The following is a 22,566-nucleotide window of genomic DNA, read 5'->3' as shown; positions in this document are numbered from 1 at the left end:
ATGAACTATTCTGAACTTTCTATCCTGACATAGTCCACATGTTTATAAATGTAATAATGAGGGACTGTGGGTAAACAGATATACATTTTTGCCACTCTAGTTAAGAATCACTGATTTTAAAAACTCACTTTGCTAAATCAACATTTCTGAATCTAAAATTAAGTTTCCAGCAACTCATAGATACATAGGCTGGGTATTTTTAAAATCTAGCTTCCAGCTCAGCATATATTGCATTTAGCATAAAAGCAATTCATAAATATATATTAGACTAATGCAAGACAAGTTGTCTTTTAATAGTCAGGGGAATTTCAGGAAAACTGTAGTCAATATGGGTTGGTTAGATGAGCATTTAAGTCCTTCTCACTTAGCTTATAGTAAATGAGAACTGCAATTCATAAGCATAAATATTTTTTAAAAGATAGTAACTTTAAGAAAACACTAAAGATAAAAGTTTCTTATGTTCCTTTTCTATTTTCTTTGATCTTGGTCTCAAAAAAATGCAAACAGGTCATTCTCATCCTCATGGGAGCAGACAAGTAGAAACCCAGGGGGGCAATAAAGAAACATTACACTCCCATTAATATAGTCATAAATTACACACATGCCATGTGTGCATGTACCCACACACAAAATTTTGGTAGACAGTCAGTATTTATAACAATATAATTGATTGAATGTCGTCATCCCACCAGTAGATCCTGGAAACAGCATACGTATGTTAATTCTATCCAGATAATTACTTGAGAGTATCTTTAAGATTTAAGTCCCTGATCCGGGGATTTCAGGTTTGGGTGGCAAGAGGCATACAAAGAGCCCTAAATCAGGGAATGATTAGGCTACCACCAGAAAAGATCCATATGTGCATCTAGGTCATTTTATTATAATTTCTGAGGCATAACCTATGAACTACATTCATTGAGAGAGACTGTGAATTGTGTTTACAAATATACTAATTGTTTTTCTTTCTCTTTTCAATCCCAGGAGGTGAATTAGTTATCCCTCTTCTTGTAGAAGACCCTTTAGCTACCCCTGCTATTGCTACTCGTGCACCTTCCATTACTCTCCCCCCTACCTTTCGCCCCCTCCTCACCATTATTGAGACCACCAAAGATTCCCTGTCCATGACCTCTGAGGCGGGGTTACCTTGCTTGTCGGACCAAGGCAGCGAAGGTTGTGATGATGATGGCTTGGTGATATCTGGGTATGGCTCAGGGGAAACCTTTGACTCTAACCTGCCCCCTACCGATGATGAAGATTTTTACACCACCTTCTCCTTGGTAACAGATAAGAGTCTTTCCACTTCAATCTTCGAAGGTGGCTACAAAGCACATGCGCCCAAGTGGGAATCCAAGGACTTTAGACCTAACAAAGTCTCGGAAACTAGTAGGACTACTACCACATCTTTGTCCCCTGAGCTGATCCGCTTCACAGCTTCCTCCTCGTCTGGGATGGTGCCCAAATTGCCAGCTGGCAAAATGAATAACCGTGATCTCAAACCCCAGCCTGATATAGTCTTGCTTCCGTTGCCCACTGCCTATGAGCTAGACAGCACCAAACTGAAGAGCCCACTAATTACTTCCCCCATGTTCCGTAATGTGCCCACAGCAAACCCCACGGAGCCGGGAATCAGACGGGTTCCGGGGGCCTCAGAGGTGATCCGGGAGTCGAGCAGTACAACAGGGATGGTCGTCGGCATTGTGGCTGCTGCCGCCCTCTGCATCTTGATCCTCCTGTACGCCATGTACAAGTACAGGAACAGGGACGAGGGGTCCTATCAAGTGGACGAGACGCGGAACTACATCAGCAACTCGGCCCAGAGCAACGGCACGCTCATGAAGGAGAAGCAGCAGAGCTCGAAGAGCGGCCACAAGAAGCAGAAGAACAAGGACAAGGAGTATTACGTGTAAACACGACAGCCCTGACGACACGTGAATTCGAAACAGAATCATTTACATAGACGTGCATATACATACTGTGACCATGCGATGGAGCAGGTGTCAGAACTGCGCTTACCTGTGTGAGATGGGGTATACATGCCATGACTCTGGTGGGGGATACCGTTTTTTTTTTTTTTTTTGCAAAGGACACTCACAACGACGTATCTCTCCACGAAGTTCAGCCGTGGCTGCTGCGTTTCGGTCGTCGCTCGGAGGCAGAGAGCTCCTCCTGCCCTGCTGTACCATAAAGCACACACTTCGCGCCCTGGAGCAAGCCAATGGCTCCACCGCCCTCGCGGACTAGGAAGCTTCCTTCTCTTGAGGACCTTTGACAAAAGGTGGAAGAAGACTTCATGGCTTACTTGTTCCATAACTCCAAGTGAGTCTGTAATGATGTTTGTGAAGCTTGACTGTAACAATGTTTTTGTTTTTGTTTTCGGTTTCATTATGTAAAAAACCAAAACTTAAAAAAAAAAAAAAAAAAACAGAAAAAAACAACAACAAAAAAAGAAAAATGTTTAAAAAAAAAAACAAAAAAAAAGAAAACAAAAAACACAACCTTTATCTGGTTTTGGCCAGTGTACGTGTAACTTTTCAAGATCTGAGGGGAAAAATGGCTTTTGGGTTTTTGTTTATTTTTTTGAGAGTGACTGGACATAAGAAGAGGAAAAAAAAAAAACACTCAGAAAACAAAAGTGAGAGAGACTATTGCCATATGAACTCAAAAGCTTACCATGGTGTTCACTCTACATATCAGGTTGTGGTGTCTCTAGAATCCGTTGTTTGTTTCCTATAAGATGCTTTGCTGAACACATAGCAAAATTCATGGGATGGATGATAAAATTGATTTGAAAAGCTGGTCCCCCAGGATCTAATTCCAGAATTTGCCACCCCAAACCCTAAACAGATGGGTTTAGGTCTGGTTTTATCAGAGCTATTGGCTTTACTTAACAATATTGTTCCTGTCCATTAACCCAGCCAAATTGTGTTAAAGGGGAAAGCCCCACTAACTAAACCAGAGCCTTTCCCAGCAAAGGGGAAAGGGGGGGTGTGGGCTGGATCTGTAACTGATTGAAATGCATGCAAATAAAAACAAAAAAGAAAAGACAATAATAAAGTTTGTTGAATAATCAAAACAGACAATAGGGGAGTTCAACTTGTGATAGAACCACAAAAGGTCACACAAGCCAAACATGTCATGACAGAGTGCAAAATACATAGTTCTTTCCCTTCCCCCAACATGATAATGGTTTTCATTGTGGTTTAATTTTGTAGCCTGACACATGTGGACAACTCTATCCTTCCATTTGCTCACTTCTCCCTTCACCCATCTTTTTTAAAAAACAAACAAATAAATAAATAAATGAATAAAGCTGCTGTGACACACAAAAAAGGAATTTAATAGTATAATATATATAAATAAATATATATACAGATATATTTATCATGGTATGTTTGATGGGATGACTGACACAGGAAATCTGTTAAAGTCTTGAAGTGGAATGAGAATGTTGTTTTAAAAGAAAATAATAACACAACAAAAAAGTAAACCTTAAAATGTGAAGAAAGTGTGAGTTTTAGTTTTGTCACAGTTAACTGTGTCAAAGAGAATTTAAAAAAAATCTTCTCAGATTTTGTTTACATATTTTACTACATTTTTGCTGGTATAATTCCTTAGCCACCTATGTACATACTGCTTTAAGAACTGTTTTTTCCTTTCTATTTGTTTATTTCAGTTGGTTTGGTTTATATTCCAGTCGTCTATTTTTTTCTTTTTGTAAAGAGGAAACAATGTACAGAAAAAAACAATACACTGGTTGTGTGGCCATAGCTATCCAAAAAGCAAGAGACAAAGCAAGACAAATATTCACACAAAAAATGAAGTGTGTCCTCTGGAGGGTGAGATATATACAATTTCTTTTGTACAGATGAAAATCAAACAGCTGTTTAGATTTAGAAATCTATTCTTGCTGGTCTTTGTAAGTTGCATGAATATTTGACTTTGAAAAAATATCTTAAAGATATGGGGCAAAAGCGCAATCTAAATGATAGCCTTTACTAATGTGTATGGAAAGAGGTGTTCCTCATTATCTAATATTCTAATGTGTTAAGATTTTTTTATTTTTTTTGTTGTCATTAAAAAAGACAGGATTATAAAGAGATATCAAAGCACGATTTTAGATAACCTACATGGCCCAGTCGATATGAAGTTGATTATATCTCGATGTCTGTAAAAGATTGCTATTGTTGGAGTCTTGAGGTCTTGTGAACTGATTTCCTGCTTTCTTTACATTTTTTACTTTGAGTAAAAATACATTTGTCATATTCCTTTTCGTGTAAGTTTCTATTTGGACAATTTTATGGGAACATGTGCATTCTGTATGTGAGCTTCTATCATACTCCTGTTGTTTTATTAGCAGACCCTAAAGGAATTTATTTTATGACGTCGTGACGTTACTGCTTTTTCTTTTTCCTTTTCTCTTTTATTTCATATTTGCATTTTTGTTCAAGGATATGCTTAGCAATAAAATGTTCTTCCCAAAGCCTTGTATGATGATACACTTTTATTTTCTTAACATTTGGGGAAATATCTTGCACTGAAGCCAAATATGTCATATCTTATGAAAAGCCAAATAAGCGAGGACCACTTTTATATGAATAAAATATTCCAAGCATTGCTAATTACTTACATAAGCTTATCAAAAGTGGCATATTTATGGGATAAACAATCTCTATTATCTCAGGCATCATTGTTCAGATTGCTATGATAGCATAACCAAGAGGGGAAGAACTTTTCTGAAAAGGTAAGACAACAAAAGCATTGTATTCTTAAAAAGAGTATTAGATACTATATTTTTAAAAGTGTTTGGTACCTTTTAAGTATTTTCTATATTTGAATAGTATTTCAGAACTATGTTCATATGGTGTCTTAAGCACCAGAAAGTTTTAGATGTCTTCGTTCCAAGCTTCCTGCTATGTTGAAATTAAAAAACAAAACAGGGAAACGAAAAACAAAATTTAAATGAATGCTTGAATTTTAACAGCTTCTTTCCAGAGGTTCTTATTATAAAATTCTTCATACACTCGTTATTGCCGAGAACTTTTCTGATTTTTCTGGTTTTTCAAGTACACGTTTACTTTGCCAATCGGATAATCCCTCGTGATAGCCTATGTTTACAGCATGATCCAGAAATATAGGCTTAACCGAATAGCTGTCTTTTATCTGTATGTTGGTCACCAGTCTTCAAAGAGTTAGAATTTAAAAATATGTATATTTACTTAAGCCTATGCCTTCAGATTTATTAGTGAAATCATTATGCTATTTACTACTACCTTAGAAATGGGAAAAAATCAGCTCGGTGATGTCAAATTATAGAAAGTTCCTTTTTGGTTCCTGTCTCAGATAGTTTACTTAAAGTAAAGCAATCATTTATTGATGCTTGTGATGTGCCAGGCACTATGTTAAGTGTTTTGACTTAAGTAGTCTATTTAATCCCTAAGTGGTAGATAGTATTTTCTCCATTTAAAAGATAAAGAAACAATGGAAACAAAGATACAAATAGTTTAAGGACAACTGGGCTAATATATTTCTAATAATACTAAAAGTCAGGCCATGCTGACATGGAGGGCAGTGGAATTTGTGGAAAGGGTATAGACGCTGAGATCAGACAGAGTTGGGTTGTGGCCCAGATAGACTACTTATTATATGTGGGCAAACTCCATAGCCTCTCTGAGTTGGCTTTTTCTCCTGAAAAATGGGACAACTCAATGACTTTGCCTTGCAAGGTAGTTTTGGGGAAAAAACTGAAATAATATAAAATGTATTTAACTATGTTTGGCACAGAGTAGGCACTTAACAAAATTAGTCTCCTTTTTTACTTTGAGTGCCATACTTATTCCCTAAATAATAGCTGTCTTCTAAATTTAGAAATTATACACTAATTCTCAATAAAATTTTAGCAAACTGAAACTAACAGCACATCAAAAACATAATTCACCATGACCAAGTAGGCTTTATCCTGGGGATGCAAGGCTGGTTCAACACACACAAATCTATAAATGTAATTCACCACATAAATAAAAGCAAGAACAAAGACCATATGATTCTCTCAATAGATGCATTAAAAGCATTTGATAAAATCAAGCACACTTTTATGATAAAAAAAAAACTCTTAACAAAATAGGCATAGATGGGACATTTCTTAAAATTATTAAGGCCATATATGAAAAACCCACAGCCAATATCAGCTTGAATGGGGAAAAACTGAAAGCATTCCCGCTTAGAACTGGAACCAGGCAAGGTTGCCCACTATCTCCACTTCTATTCAACATAGTGCTGGAAGTCCTTGCCAAAGCAATCAGACAAGAAAAGGGAATAAAGAGTGTATGAATGAGGGCAGAAGAGGTCTGACTCTCACTCTTTGCTGATGATATGCTATTACACCCAGATAATCTCAAGGATTCAGCCAAGAGACTCCTGGAATTGATAAACAAATTCAGTAAAGTCTCAGGATACAAAATCAGTGCACACAAATGAGAGGCATTCATATATGCCAATAACAATCAAGCTGAAAATTAAATCAAAGACGTAACACCTTTCACAACAGCATCAAAGAAAATTAAATATTTAGGAATATATTTAATGAAGGAAGTGAGAGATATTTATAGGGAGAACTATGAAACACTAGGAAAAGAAATTATAGATGTGCACAGATGGAAATCCCTACCATGCTCATGGACTGGTGGAATCTATATTATTAAAATGTCCATTCTACCTAAAGTGATCTACAGAATTAATGCAATCCCTATCAAAATTCCACCATCATACTTTACAGATTTAGAAAAAATAATTCTATGCTTTGTCTGGAAACAGAGAAGACAAAACAATCTTAAGCAAAAAGAACAAATTGGGAGTCATCAGTCTGCCAAACTTTGAGCTATACTACAAGGATAATAGTAATCCAAACAGCATAGTACTGGCCCAAGAACAGAGATATAGACCTATGGAATAGGATGCAGATCCCAGATATAAAACCATCCTCATACTGTCACCTAATCTGCGACAAAGCACACAAAAGGATACATTGGGGAAAAGAATCTCTATTCAATAAGTGGTGCTGGAAAAACTAGATATCCACATGCAGAAGATTGAAACTTGATCTCTACCTCTCACAAAAATCAACTTACTGTGCATAACAGACTTAAACCTAAGGCATGAAACCTTAAGAATTCTGGAAGAAAATGCAGGGAAAACTCTTTTAGACATTGGCCTAGGTAAAGAATTTAAGAAAAATATCCCCAAAGCAATCACAGCAGCAACAAAAATAAACAAATGGGGCCTTATCAAAGTAAAAAGCTTCTGTACAGCCAAGGAAACTGTCCTTAGCATGAATAGACAACCTATAGAATGGGAGAAAATATTTGCTTTCTACACATCCGATAAAGGGTTGAGAACAAGAATCTATATAGAACATAAGAAAATCAACAAGAAGAAATCAAACAACCCCATCAATAAATGTGCAAAGGACATGAAAAGAAACTTTTCAGAACAAGACAGACTAGTGGCCAGCAAACACATAAAAAAGTGTTCAACATCTCTAATTATCAGGGAAATGCAAATCAAAAATACCATGAGATATCACCTAACACCAGTGGGAATGGCCCCAAATAAATCCCCAAATAAATGGTAGCGTTCATGTGGAGAGATTGGAAAACTCTTACACTGCTGGTGGGACTGCAAATTAGTACAACCACTGTGGAAAGTAATTTGGAGATACCTCACAGAGCTAAAAATAAAAATACCATTTGATCCAGAAATCCCACTACTAGGCATATATCCAAAGGAAAAAAAGACATTCTATAATAAAGATATCTGCACTCGAATGTTTATAGCAGCAAAATTTACAATAGCAAAGATATGGAAACAACCCAAATACCCATCAATACATGAGTGGATTAATAAAATGTGGTACAGGTATACCATGGAATAGTACTCTACTATACAAAACAATGGTAATCTAGCACCTCTTACATTATCCTGGATAGAGCTTGAGCTCATCCTCTGAAGTGAGGTATCACAAAGATGGAAAAACAAGCACCACATATACTCGCCATCAAACTAGTACTAATTGATCAATACTAAGGTGCTCACATGGTAGTAACACTCACTGGGTGTTGGTCAGGTAGGGGGCTAGGGGGTGGGCGTTAGAGTGGATTGGGGGATAAACCCATAGCTAATGGAGATGGGGCATACTATAAGGGGAAAGAACATGCTTGTAGCCCTGGCTTGAGTGAGGCAAATGAGTTTCATGTAACCAGAATATTTGGACTCCCATAATATCCTGAATTTTAAAAAAAGAAAAGAAAAATTATACACTAAATTCTGCTCTAAAGAAAAGGATCTTTTTAGTAGTTGTCAGGTAATATAGCCATGCAATGCCCAGAATTTACTAACTATAATTGACAAAACTAGTCATTTTCTAGTCATATATTTTGATTACAAGTATAAATATAGCTAGTAAACATGTAGTATTTACATTTGCTAGCCTACTGTATCTGACAGTACATTTTAAACAAGGGGCTAGAAGCTAAGGTAAGTTGAGTGAGGCCAGATTTGAGAAAACGTTAAACTTTCCAGAGAAATTTCCAGATGATAGATAATGTGGTAGATTTCATCAAGACTGAAGTAGCATTTGCTTAGATTCATCAGTTAAAGTCCATCAACTAAAATAATTTTTCATCATTCTTTCATGAGGAAGTACTGAGATTCTACCATCCGTTTCTGATGTGTTTAACTTTTGCCATGGGTTTAGGAATATAAAGGCTTAGTTCAAAGTTTGGCTCTGAATCCTGGGTGTTCTCCATTAGCTGTGAGACTTTGAACACGGTGTACAGTGACTCTAGCATCTCCTGTGAAATAGGAATATTACCCACCACTTAGTGCTATTTTACAATTAAATGAACTAATGTGGATATAAGTTCTGAGTATAGTGCCTTCCCGGCCCATAACCCTAAAATGGCTAATGTTATCTTTTTAATCATCTGAAAAGAATAATCCAAAATTCTTCCTTTTAGAAAGTCTAGAAAGGATACATGTTGGAGAGCCAAAGAGCAATCATTTTACTTTTGTTATCTAAAATCATAAATGTTTTTATTCCCATACTGCTGAAACCTTATTGATTTATTGGCTCTTTGAACTTTTCTTGAGTCTTCTACCAGAAATGTGTATGGCCCTGTGAAACCTTTTATTTCAACCAATTCGTTAGGACCCATAAGAAAGGTTCAAATGGTGATTTAGTCTGTACCTCAAAGGGACTTCTATCCCTCTCAAATTACACAGCTCCTTGCCTCTCAAAATTCTATATTAGCTTTCCTCCCATAAACTTTATAAATCTCACTATTTAATATATAATCTTAGAACAACTTTAAGCATTCCCTCTTGACAATACAACAAATATTTATTGAGCACATGCACAGCCAATCTACTATTATAACTTTGTTCCAATTGAACGCAGAAAACAGCTATGAGGATTTTAAGCCATTTTCTTTTTTTCTCTTATATAGATCTATACAAGCCCAGGCTCTCTCTCCACCCATATTCAAATTGAAGTTTGATCTTTCTCTAAAAATCTCCAAACTCTGTATTTGTCCCAGTTGAATTGAAATCTTGATTATAGAGTTTGAGATGAGTTGTATAATTAATGTATATTGAACATTTACTAAATAATTCTATATCTTAAATTGAGAGCCTTAAGAAGATTATAATCTTATAAGGATGTACAAATAATGATACTACAGTGAATACAAATAAGCTATCAAAAAACAAACAAACAAACAAAGTTCTTTGGGAACTTAGAAGACATTACTCATGGGAAGGTTTAATAGAAGAGGTGACAAGTTGGTAAACCTTGAAAAATTGATAGGCAGAGATAAGGGCTGTATGTCATTCTAAGCAAAGCATTGAAGTAGGAACAAGTAGCATGAAAACCATAATTTGAATTCATGACAGAGTATAAAAAGTGCTTGGATAGAAGAAATGACTAGGAAGTTTTTGGAATCTTGTCAATGAAAAGGAAGAGAAAGATGGGAGAATATCTTGAGAAGTTCTCAAGGTCAAGGACTTGTTTGTTATTGAGAACGAAGGGCCTGAACAGGTCTGAAGAGAAAGGTAATAACTGATCTATTCTCAGTGAAGGTGGAAGATGATTGGCACAATCAAGTTTCCAGAAAGAGATGTTACTTTGAGGAAAAGGGAGGAGGGGTAAGTCTATCTCCTAATATAGAAACAAAGAAGGAGAGAATGGAATCAGAAACTGATACATGCTTTGGAGGTGACAGAAGTTGAAACAGCTGTAGTTAGAAAGCGTCAGTGTTATAGCTAAATTGAGGGGTGAGGTCACAAACCTAAACATGGGCCATGAGCACATGGCAGAAGTCTGGCAACCATAGGATCTCTAAGTGTCGGTAAGGGGTCACATGGCATTATCTGGCATTAGTGGTAAAACTTTCTATACTTCCTACATTTTCTCTTTTATTGTGAAATGTTGAGGACATATTTTTCTGATTGTATATATTACAAACACACACAAAAAAACTCAAAGAATTGAAATGACTTTTCTAAGATCACATAGCTAATAAGTGACAGAGTTGTGACCTGTGGTTCTAAAGTCAGAGTTCTTTTGAATACATAATGCCGTCTCTAAAGAAGGAAGTCATTTTCTACTTTTTCCAGAAGCATTTGGAGTGGAAGCTAAAGAAAAGAAAATGAAACAAGTGTTACATTAATCTGCTTGGGCTGCCACAGGCTGGGTAGCTTAAACAACAGAAATTTATTTCTCACAGTTCTAGAGACTGGAAGTTCCCCCATCAAAGTCTGGCAGGGTTCAGTGTCTGGTAAGGGCTCTCTCCCTGCTTGTAGATAGCTATCTTCTCACTGCATGCTCACATGGCCTTTCTTCTGTGCATAACACTGCGAAAGAGAGGGAGATATTTCTCTCTTTCTCTTCTTATAAAGCCACCGACACTACTGCATAGAGCCCACTGTTGTGACCTAATACACCCTTAATTACCCCTATAGACCCTGTCTCCCAATACAGTCACATTTGGGATTAAGGCTTCACCGTATGAATTTTGGAGGGGACATGGTTCAGTCCTTAGCATATGTGCACAGTGTTGGGAATTGGTAAGGTGAAAATTTCAAAAGAGCAAGGGAATTAAGCAATCTAGGAGCAACTGTAACCTTATTGAAGTGGTTACATGTGCTAGGTAGGAAAGCAAATAAAACCAGGAGAGATGGGACCACAGAGCAGGATAGAACCGTATGAGTAAGAGCCAGGAAAGGGGAGCAGTGGAACAGCTACAGTCAATACAGAGATCTTGGGGATGTAGTAAATGAATAGAGTGAGTTTCAAGAGGCCTTCATTTTTTTTAGCTGTTAGGTACATGGGTTTTAGAGTCAGAATGCCATGCTTGCACTCTGGTTCTGTAACTTTAGACAAACTACTTACCCGAGCCAAGGCTCAGCTTTCATACCTATAATTGTATTTTATCTATCCTGTAGGTTTTTTGAGAACAAGTAAATGGAATAATGCATGTAACATGCTTATAATATGCCTGGTGCATACTAAACCTTAATAGATGTTGGCCTTTATTATAATTCGCCTTGTTACCTAACTCAGGCAGTATCAAAATTAGCTGCTACATGCATGGCCAGGAAGGACCAAACAGTACATAAAATATAGAAGTTTGGTAATCAATCTGAGTATTTCTCTAATTCTCTCGTTTGCCAAATAAATAAATAAATAAATAAATAATCAGTTGCCTGCTCATTAGCAAAGTTTTCCTTTGATAGTCACTAGTTCTTTATTTTCAGTTTCTAGCTTTGGTTAGGCCCAGGGAAGCCTCATATCTTGAGATTTTCACTTCTTTCCTGGGTTTCCAACCTTCAGCTTTCTTGTGGCCACTGGTCAAATACTAGGAAGCCAAGAGCCTTCAGATCACCTTACACCCCTTTATTGACATGTATTAGTTTGATTTTGGTTTTGATTTTCATTGTGAACATTTTCAAATAGTCCCCCAAAGTAAAGAATAGGATAACAAATCCCCATGTATCCATCATCTAGCTTCAAGATTAATATTTTGCTAATATTTTAAATCTATGACCACCTCTCCATGAAAGAATATCTCATTTGTTTTAAAACGTTTCAAAACAAAAAGGAGCATTCAAAGAACAGTCATTGTTGGGTCTCTTGACCTCAGTTTTGTTTGGTGTGTTTTACGGTAACTAAACCTAATGTTCTTTCTGATGGACAAAAAATGGCATGATTCCAGTTCTTTATTCAATAACAGCATAAAAGAGGAGATTAGCTGCTAAGTAGATTTTTCATCGTTTAATGAGATTGCCTGAAAACTGAAAAGATTTTTCAGCTTGTATGTATTTTAATTCAACTGTGCTCAATCACCTTTTGAAATAAGTAAAAAGCGGTCTATAGATTACACACAGCAGCTTTATCTTTTGTAAAGTGTGATATTGTGGAAGAGAATCTCTATGCTCTTTCAAGAGAGTGGGTAAAATGAAATAGTACTAATTTGTACCTGTGGAAACTAAGAAATACCTTTACTTCTAGAAACGTAATCACAAATCTAGCATATCTAGGGTTATATTCATGCATTTTCAATAGGTATAACTGCATTAAATTTGCATGAGATGACATAGAAGAGATATTCCTTAAGCACATTTTTATGTTATGATTTTATCACTGCTTCATTGTCTGTTGACAATGGTGATTTTCTTCTCTTTGCTCTCACTCATCTGCTATTTGATATCATTCCTCTCTATCATAAAGTCAAGATAAATGTTAGCAAGAATGTATAGAACCACCACAAACTTTTGGTTTCTTGGTTTCATGGGGAAGAATGGAAAGTAGTATTACTGGTTTGAACAAGTTAATCATTTTTTTGTTCCTATTCTGTGCTTAGTAGTTTGCCCCATTTGATTTGTTATTTTTGAACTTTAGCAGAACCTGTGTAAACACTCTTCTTAGAATAGAGAAGGTTGTTTAGATTTGCAAAACAGGACGGTAAGTAGGGTGAGGTATAGGGTCAGAGGGGTGATAAAAAATAAGGGTGTCATGAAAACTGAAAAGCTAAAACCTCTTTGGTATTACACTGTAGTTTTTGATGTTCATACACCACCCAGGAAAATGTGGTTATGCATGCATGATATGAGCACCCAGATCTGTTTTGATGTCAAATTTGAAATGGGAAGACTAGGAGGGTTCTTTCTCATAATCCAAACAGGAAGAAGAGAAAAGAGGGCAAGGGGAGGACAGGAGAAGCAGAAGAGTGGCTCTTGGCTCCTAAGTGGTTTGTAATTGCTTAGAAGACAGGTCTAGAATTAAATCATCTAACATAATAGTGAGCTCCCCCCATTCTAGAAGGAGTGATTGATATTAACAAATAAGCTCTGAGTTTACACATGCATGCACACACATATATTCTCATACACATACATATACCCAACACTTCTTTTATGCAAAATAAAAAAGTTGAATTGCCTGTACTTTTGTATAGTTATAAGTTGCAAAATGTTTTAGCTATTGTTGTGGTATTTTGTTCTAGATTTTCTGTATTTTTTTCTCTTTTTTCTTTTACATTTAAAATTTATTTAAACACTGATATTATAAACACCACTTTGCTAAAACATATAAGGCACATGTCTGCTTAGGTGGACCACCTTCCTTGACTTCCTCATTTGGCAAGTGACAAGCTGCAATTTGATAAGACACATGTATGTGTGTACTAGGCCTTCATAACTAGACAGGTTGCTATTATGCAGCATTAACTGGCCAAAGTGTCTTATTGAGAACACTAGGTATAGATACATTAATGGGCTTCAAAAATGAGAAAAAAAAAAAAAAGGAGAAAAAGGAACTTGGACCAATCCTCAATCATGGTTAACACTTAAAATAGTAATTATTTTATTTTTAAATTTAATTTTATATGTCATCCATACACGGACATGTGGCTTTTTATATTTCCGTCATTAGAAATGGGACTGTCATCATGCCTACACCAAAAAGCCCTCTACATGCACACAAGCAAGAGAAAGTTTTCAAAGCCCAGGCGAACAATGATAAGCTGAAACAGGGGACTTTAAGGGCGAGTCCTCCAGTTCCCTGGCCAGTGGGCACCCAAGTGTTCACTTTGGCAGGCAGGTGCTGGGTGACACACAGAAGGAGCCTTAAGAGGCTGTTTCCCCTCATACCACCTCAAAGAAGTTCGGATTTTCAATTTATTTTTTAAAAGCAGATACACAGTAAACATTGGAATGTGAGTTTTATGCTAAATACATTTTGGTTTCAGAGCAGTTATCTCATGCTGCCAGAATAGCCCTAAGGATTAAGATGGTTTATTGGGATCAAATGCCTAGGAGATTTATTATAGTGCAGACTGTTTATTCACTCCCATTAAAATGCTGATAATGCTTATTTTTTTTTTTTTGCTTCTCTTTCCCCCACCTCCTTTCTTCCTTCCTCCATAACCCATACTCTATTACTTTATTTTCTTGCTTTAGGATGAAACTACTAAGATTTTTATCCTTTATTAAAATGGAGTTCTTGTAAGCTCTCTGACTTTATGGCTACCAGAAAGTGGCAATGGCATATATGTAGCTCATTAAGGTCTTACAAATGCTGAGTCCCTGGTTAGCAATCCAGATCTAAAAAGTATTTTCAGGAACTATGTCTAATGCTACTGGAGAGATGAGTACACACTTAGAATAATTTATCTTGAAGAATTGCAAACCCCCTGGCTATTATCATCTATAATATAGGCGAAGCAAAGATCATTTTCTTCCAGGTATATGCTTTACTTGGATAAAAAGGGAGATTATCTATTTTATAGCCAAATTCTATGTAAATTCTATGTAAAACATTCAACAAGGCAGATGAGTTTACACACAATGTATCAGCTCTCAGGAAAATGGACATGAGACATCAGAAAATATGATCACTTAAACAAGGAAGCTAGAGCCCAGGAAGCAATCATGGAGGGCTCGTTAATGTATCCACATTTATAAGAAAGCCAATCATTGAGTCCATTAAGCTGTGTAGAATGATTTTATGGAAATTGTGGTAGGCCAGGCAAATGTTTTCTGTACCCTGATAAATTCATCTTGAATTTTTAGTGACTATTGCAGTGTCTGGCATGGAGGAGATGCCCAGTAAATTTTAGTGAAATTTTTGAATTGAATATCACTGACCTGTTACTCACAGGGTGTGCAAACACATCTCTTATTATTTTCCTTTGTTTTTTCCTGGTACTATACTTTGAAAAATCTAGATCAGCCATTGTCAAACTTTAGCATATAGAAGAATCACCTGGCGAGGTCTTTACAACACAGATGGCCAGCCACTAGAGTTCCTGATTTAGTAAGCAGTGAGGTCTGAGAATGTGCAGTTCTAACACGGAAAGGCAATACTGCATTGCTGGTCTGTGGATCGCATTTTGAGAACCATGGCAGCCTTTAAGTCATGAAAGAGCAGTTATACACTTTAGGGCCAAGGAGTGCTCAACTCCAGTAATTGTAAAAGCATGATTTGAGGTCTTTTGCTCAGGTATCTTCCAACTTGAAAATTCTTTGAATTTCTGATGAGTTATTTGGATACTACTGATATTGTAGAGAAGGAAGCTGACTTACTAGAGGAAAGTGGTAAAATAAAGAGTATAGTGAATTGAGCACTTACAGTTTGTCAATCTCTCTGCTAATCTCTTTAAATATACAATTCATTTGCTCCTTATAACAATCCTTTGAGATCAGCGCTATTTTCTCCTCATGTCGCAGTTGAGAAAAGTCAAGCTTAGAAAATTTAAATGTCCAAGGTCACACTTCCAGTAAGTTGTAGAATCAGAATTTGATTCTTTCCTGATATCCAAGAACTTAAAATATGTAAGTTCTAAACGTGAGCCATGTTAGCAGAATCGGTATTAACAGCAATATTAACAGTGCAACCTGTTATTAGAGCAATTTGAGTGTTACTCCTAAAGAGCCCTATGATATGGATGTTATGATATGCATGTTATGTTTGAGAAAAGTCAGAAAAGTTAAGTCATCTTCCTGAGGTTACACAGCTAGCAAGATGTGAACTAAGGGCCGTATACTCTAAAGCCCATGTTGTTAATATGCCACCATAACCCAATATCAAGCAGTATTCTAGACCCTTTACAGGCAATCCACATCTTATAAAACTATTACATTAATGTTAGTATGATATTCCACAAAATAAGAATTTGATGTTTCCCCATTAATGAGAGAAGAATGCTGCGTTGAACTATTAATATCTTATATGTAGGGTTAACCTTTTATGTCCATATCTGTAGGCTTACTATGTCTAAGAATATGTTTGTTTTTATAATTTATTTTTGTAGAAACAAGATGTGCACACAGCCTAATGGGACAAATAAAAGCTTTATAATGAATAACATCAGCCCCCTGCACCCTTTTCCTCCCCTCTGCCCTCATCCTGCTTGCCAAAGGCAGCCACATTCTACTCTTAGCTATTTCCTCTGGTAATTACCTCCCTCCAGATTTCTGAATAAAACATGCACCTATCTTTTGACTCACTGATTTCAAATATTGTCCATCGACTTCCTAATATGGAAAGTTAGGATTTTGTCTCTCTTATACCTCCCTTTCTCTTCCTCATTCTTCCAATACAGTTATAGTATACATTTGAATTAAATGCTATTTGGTAGCTTTATGATTATGACTACATAACCATTGTTCTCTGTTGTGTATTATATTATGATTCCTTTTGCTTTTCTATATAAATGTTTGTATAATATTTAGCTTTTCCTGGAAATTTATAATCACCATTTTTTCCTATTTACTTGGATTCATTTGGACTTACAACAAAATCTTCTCACTCCCATTAATGGCTTTGAAAAATGACTCTCAAGATAAGCTTTTACATTGTCAAATTTTACTGATGATCTATTAGTTTCCTTTTGTTAATCTTTGAGACAGCCCTCTCAGAGTTCTCTACATTCTTGTTTCACCCTGAACTTGTTGCTCTTAAACCCACCATCACAGCTCTCAGACTTTGTCAGCAGCTTGGTACTTTTCTCATCCTTTCCTATGATGGATTTCCTAATTTCTGAGCTTCATATCTTTCTCTTATTTACATTATTCCATTGTTGAGTAAAGTACATTTTCTTGTAGCTTCCTGCAAATGGAGGCATTACATGTAATTTTTGAGATTTTGCATACCTGGGAAATCACCATTCAGACTGCTGATAGTTTTGTTTGAGTACAAAACTCTAGGGATAAAATCCTTTTTCCTATTAATTGTATTCCTCCATAGGAATTTAACTTCTAATATTGCTGTTGAGTGGACCACTGTCTTTTTGGATTGTCACCTTATGTGGTTGATCTGTTGTTGTTTCCCACACCCCGCACCAGAATATTGTCTATCCTTGGTGTTTGAAATGCCACGATGACATGCTTAGGTGTCTGCTGCTGAGTCAGCTAATCTGTGAACCTCACAATCTTGTCAGAGAACAGAACAGAGATGATATTCACCAGAGTTTATCGAAGAATTTTTTTATCCCTCTTTTTTGACCTGTATTCATATACTGAGAGCAAGAGAGACTGAGTCTGAATGGTCTACCTAAATTTAACTAGAAGTTGATGTGCGAATTTTACTAGAATAAATATCTATTACAAGCTTCCTCTTTGCAAGGCTTTATGCAAAGCATGATTCCTCCTTTCAGATGATAGGAATAGTATAGGTACTATAATAGAAAGGAGAATGCAAAATGGTGTATATGAAAAGTATGAAAGTACTTCAAGGGAAGATAAAGTAACTTCAGATAGAGAGGTGGGAAACAAGCTAAGAATTACGGGATGTTTGGGGAGTCAGGAATGTTTGAAGAGTGGTAAAGATATGGAAGAAAATTAGCATTTATAGGTCTCTGGAGTCTGTGTGAGCAGAAGAGGTGGAAGAGGTATTCAATCATAGACAATAGTGCATGGAAAGCACAGAGACGGGAAAATGAACAACACACCCCAGAAGAGCAACTTGGCTGGATCCTAGTTGACACATGGAGAAATGAGGGAGAGATCAGAGAGGAAATCTGGGGCCCAAATATTGCAAGTTTGAATGCAAACTCAATTGTTATGGGGTAATTATTTCAATTTATTTCTTTTCATTTTCTAATCACATTTACTGACAGACAACTGTGAACAAATCCAGCTGGGTGCTGGGGGAAGACCTGAAAGAGGGAAGGTTCCTATTCTCAAACAACTCAGTGTCTGCTGCATGGGAAAACATGTGGCGTTCTGGTGTTTGTACCTAAATTCTACAAGTGAAGTGTGGATAAGATATGTAAGTTTCATTGGGCGCCTAGAAAAAGGAATACCAATTTGCCTGGGTTGTTTAGAAAAGGTCAAAAAGAGATGATGCCACCAAGAAGACTCAAAGGTGGTGTAAAAGTTTTCCATAAGCATGGGTAGATCATTCTAGGCAATGGAAACCACGCATTCAAAGGCACAGAAATGAGAAAGAATACAGTATATTTGCTAATTTATTCATTCATCCAATAAATTTTTATTGGGTGCTGATTATGTACTAGCCACAGTACTCTCATGCTAAGGGAGCAATAGATATTTTAATGTAGAACATAGTGTCCCTTCTAGGCTATTAGCTTCATGAGAACAAGAATTATATCTCTCTTAATCATCGTTGTGCCTGTACTTAATATTTGTTAAATGAATATATATGGAATCATAGTAATAGATGTTTATGGAGAAGAAAATTACAAGATGATAAACAAGTTCATGAGAGAGATGTTTTGAAAATTATTAATATAAAATGTAATTAAAACTAGGAATATGGATAAAATTGCTCAAAGGATATATTTATATCTATAATATAGAGGTACATCCTTGTCCCTCAGTGTAAATAGGACACCCCATGGATATCAAAATCCATGGATGCTCAAGTCCCTTATATTATACAAAATGATGTAGTATTTGCATTTAATCTATACACATCCTCCCATCTATTTAAAATCATCTCTAGATTGTTTATAATGCCTAATACAATGTAAATGTTATATTAATAGTTGTTACACTGTATTGTTTAGGGAATAGTGACAAGGAAAAAAGTTTGTACATGTTCACTGCAGATACAACCACCCATTTTTTTGAATATTTTCCATCTGCAGTTGGTTGAATCTATGGATGCAGAATCATGAATATGAAGGTCCAACTATACACACAGGCACACACACTCACACATATTGCCAGTAAAAAGAGTAGAAGGTAAGGAAGGAAATACATGGAAATTCCAAAATTTTGCACAAAATAAAAAAGCACTGTCATGAAAGAAGAGTGAGTGTCTACCATATCAAATGTAAGTTTTATTTATTTGTATGTTACATATACATTGACTGGTAAAATTGAACCACTTATCTTTGGAGAATTATTAAGTGCTTCCTTCTAAAAACCTCAATGCTTTCTCCCTAGCCCTTATATTTAGTTCTATAAGCCAACATGAATCCTGCCTCTGGTATTGGTATTAGTACTTTTTTAGACATTTAATCCTAGTTATATCCAAATTCAAACTCAGCTCACTCTTTGGACTCCTAGTGAATAGAACATTAGATAGAAAAGAAAATATTCAACAGATGTATAACCTTCTGAATTATTTAATTATTTTAATAATCGAAAGACCTTACTGGTTGTTGATATGTTTGTTTAGTTTGTGTTTATTAGCATGTGACCTACAACCATTTGCCAAGCATTTTGGGGTGAATTTAGCAGAACTAAATCTAAACCATCTTTTTTAAAAATAGAGACAGAGTTTCTATTTAGCTCTGTTGCCTGGGCTAGAGTGCAGTGGTGTCATCATAGTTCACTGCAACTTGAAACTCCTGGGCTCAAGTGATCCTCCTGCCTCAGCCTCTCATGTAGCTGGAACTATACGTGTAAGACATCATGCCCGGCTAATTTTTTATTTCTTGTAGAGACAGGGTCTTGCTATGTTGTCTAGGCTGGTCTTGAACTCCTTGCCTCAAGTGTTCCTTCCACCTTGGCCTCCCAAGTGCAGGGATTACAGTATGAGCCACAGCACCCAGCCTCTGAGCCCTCTTTAAAGGTAAAAATACATAAATTCATCCAGAAGGAGAAAGAGCAGGTTATTTTTTCAACCTCACATTCTCTTACCCAAAGGAAATTGATTACCAAATAACTCTATCTCTTCATTTCTTATTTTTATTATTCAGTAGAGAGTGAGGAACATGGTGCCATCTCATGTATCACTATTGCAGAGACTTAATCGAAAAATGCAGTAATTGCTATATGCATACAAGAACACATAGAATGATTCCTTAACTTGGGTGGAAAGCAGTGTCATATATCACATAATTTACTTTGTTAAAGTGATTGACACTGTGGGTTACAATGTGTCATTTTCCATTTTCTGTGGGTGAAGTGCATAATTTCAGCCTATGTTTGCCATCCTGCAACATGGAGCCTTATCACTCACCTTGAGTTCTCTTTTCTAAACTTGTCTCCCTAATGGCAGCACCTGTCTCCCCAGGGCAATGTAAGCCACTTTTGCTTTCTTTTTAAGAGAGAATGAACTGAAATAAGTATCAAGAGAAAGGGACTTATTTAAAAACAAAAAAATGACGTGATCTGACATACAGACTATCGCCCAGTGGTAGAAACTTCTACACTGTTCCTTATACTGTATTTTATTTAGTACAGCAGCCAACACTCCTCTCTGGGACCAGAATATAGCAGCCACTAACCCTAAAAAGAATCTTTATAGTTTTAGGTAGATGTGTTCATAAAGTCAGGAAATACCTACTCAACTGGAGTTATAGTTAACTGGTAACGGTCCTAGTTTCTCTCAGCTGAAGCGTGAGTCCAGATTTGCTGGCAACACGTGTCAAAGCTCAAATGACCTATCACACTGATCACTCACCACCTTGTGTCACCTTGGTGGAAAATGTACAAATACACGGTTTGTACACAGAAAATGTACAAATACATGGTTTTACCTACAAGGGGCTACACTACTAGAAAAGATCAAATAGCTACTCTCATGCTCTGAAATGTTTCTTATCTAACTGAAATAATCAATGATGGCTACACCAATAAAGACAGAAATTCTGGGAAATAACTATTTCCAGGACAAGCCTAGTTATTCCATCAGAAGTTTGACAAGAGCAGAATGACCAATTAACAAGAGAGAATCTTCCAGAGAAATGGCCAAGTAGTTCCAAGTTGGAACATTGAATCACTTTCTTTAATTTAGAGTGCTAGGAGGAAAATATAGAACAAAAACGAATTTACAGAGGGATACTTCTAAAGTAAGTGAAAAACAGAAGGGATACTTGTCTATATAGAAGAGGTGTCAATAGGTAGCTTGAATTTTCTGAGAGTGGAGAGTCATGAGATCTGCCTGTCTTTCAAGGTGTGCTGTACTTTTGGTGAGAAGGAAGCCAAATACAGGATGACATCCATGGTCCCATATTACGGGCATATTGTTTGTTTTTAAGATAGTATTTATAGAATATTCCAATAGGAATTTCAGTGCTTTCTATCATTTTAGTTAAACTCAATCTATTTTTTAGATTGGAAATTAATGGTTCTAGACTCCTAAATTTTCCTGGGGTCTAAAAGTCCATTTGTGGGGTTTTAATCCTTATTGTTTTCAGCCTTACTCCTCTGAAATAGCCTCAGCTAATCTCCATTTTGTCTTGCTGAAGTTTTCTTTTTACCTCTCATTTGCTCTCTCCAACCCAACTTCCTTAAAAAATAAATGTGCTGTCAGAAACTAAAGCTTTGCACACTGGGGCCTCTCTGCATTCAAGAGGTAATGAGTGATTCTTCCCCTTGTTCACTACACTCTAATCCTAATTTAGGGCAATTCATTTTATGATTTTATGACTTAGTGATAGTATCTCATGAATAACAATGAAGGAATGGAAGAATATCCTATCACTGCAGACTCCTTTACAAAGTGGTGACATATAAATGCAAACATAATTGCCATTTAAAAATAAAGGCTCTTCTTTTTTTTCTTAAACACAATCAGTTGAAACTAAAAACTAGTCAAAACATATGCATTCCACTTCTATCACTTGAAAAGGTTGGCTTCCACCTAATTAATGTAAATAGGCTTTGACCCAAGGATATTATCACTTAAGGAATGTCATTGATGTTTAGAGAAGAGTAAAATTAACAAGATATCTACTTAAAAATTGGCAATATGCATTAGATTCAAGAAGATATCTAATTAAAGGAGATCAGTACATATGCAGTTAGAGATTCAAGGATCAATTGTGCTTTTAATTACTTTGTACATCAGGAACCTGATCACAATAATCCAAACCACATAGGCAAGTCTTGATTCTATGGCAAAAATGATCTGGGGTAGCTGGAATAATTAAAAATCACAGATAATCCCAAACCCTTATGGCAACAAATCATTAAAATTTTCTCCCTTAGAGAAATGGTTTTATAAGAGCTACAAATCGTTACAAAACTGTCTGGCTTATGTCTCCTCTCCTTTGATTATCCCACTGTAATCTCTTGGGAAGACCATGAAAAGCAGTA

The 22,566-nt window shown here is 36.2% G+C and overlaps 1 protein-coding gene across 22 annotated transcripts in view; it reads left to right on the top strand.

Annotated features, from left to right (window-relative positions):
* Positions 1-8,137, top strand: part of NRXN3 (neurexin 3) — a 1,566,790-nt gene extending 1,558,653 nt beyond the window's left edge. For 5 of the 22 annotated variants that reach the window (XM_020286124.2, XM_076003826.1, XM_076003824.1 and 2 more), the window contains one exon: positions 1,606-8,132. In XM_020286124.2, the coding sequence (XP_020141713.1) occupies positions 1,606-1,907 (302 nt within the window). In that variant the 3' untranslated portion in view covers positions 1,908-8,132. Of the gene's footprint in view, positions 1-981 lie in introns of all 22 variants that reach the window. The other 17 variants (XM_076003817.1, XM_076003819.1, XM_076003818.1 and 14 more) reach the window with 7 other exon arrangements.
* The last annotated feature ends 14,429 nt before the right edge of the window (positions 8,138-22,566 follow it).

This window comes from Microcebus murinus, chromosome 6 (assembly GCF_040939455.1).
Source record: "Microcebus murinus isolate Inina chromosome 6, M.murinus_Inina_mat1.0, whole genome shotgun sequence".
NCBI lineage: Eukaryota > Metazoa > Chordata > Mammalia > Primates > Cheirogaleidae > Microcebus > Microcebus murinus.
This window is presented reverse-complemented; position numbering and strand designations above follow the sequence as displayed.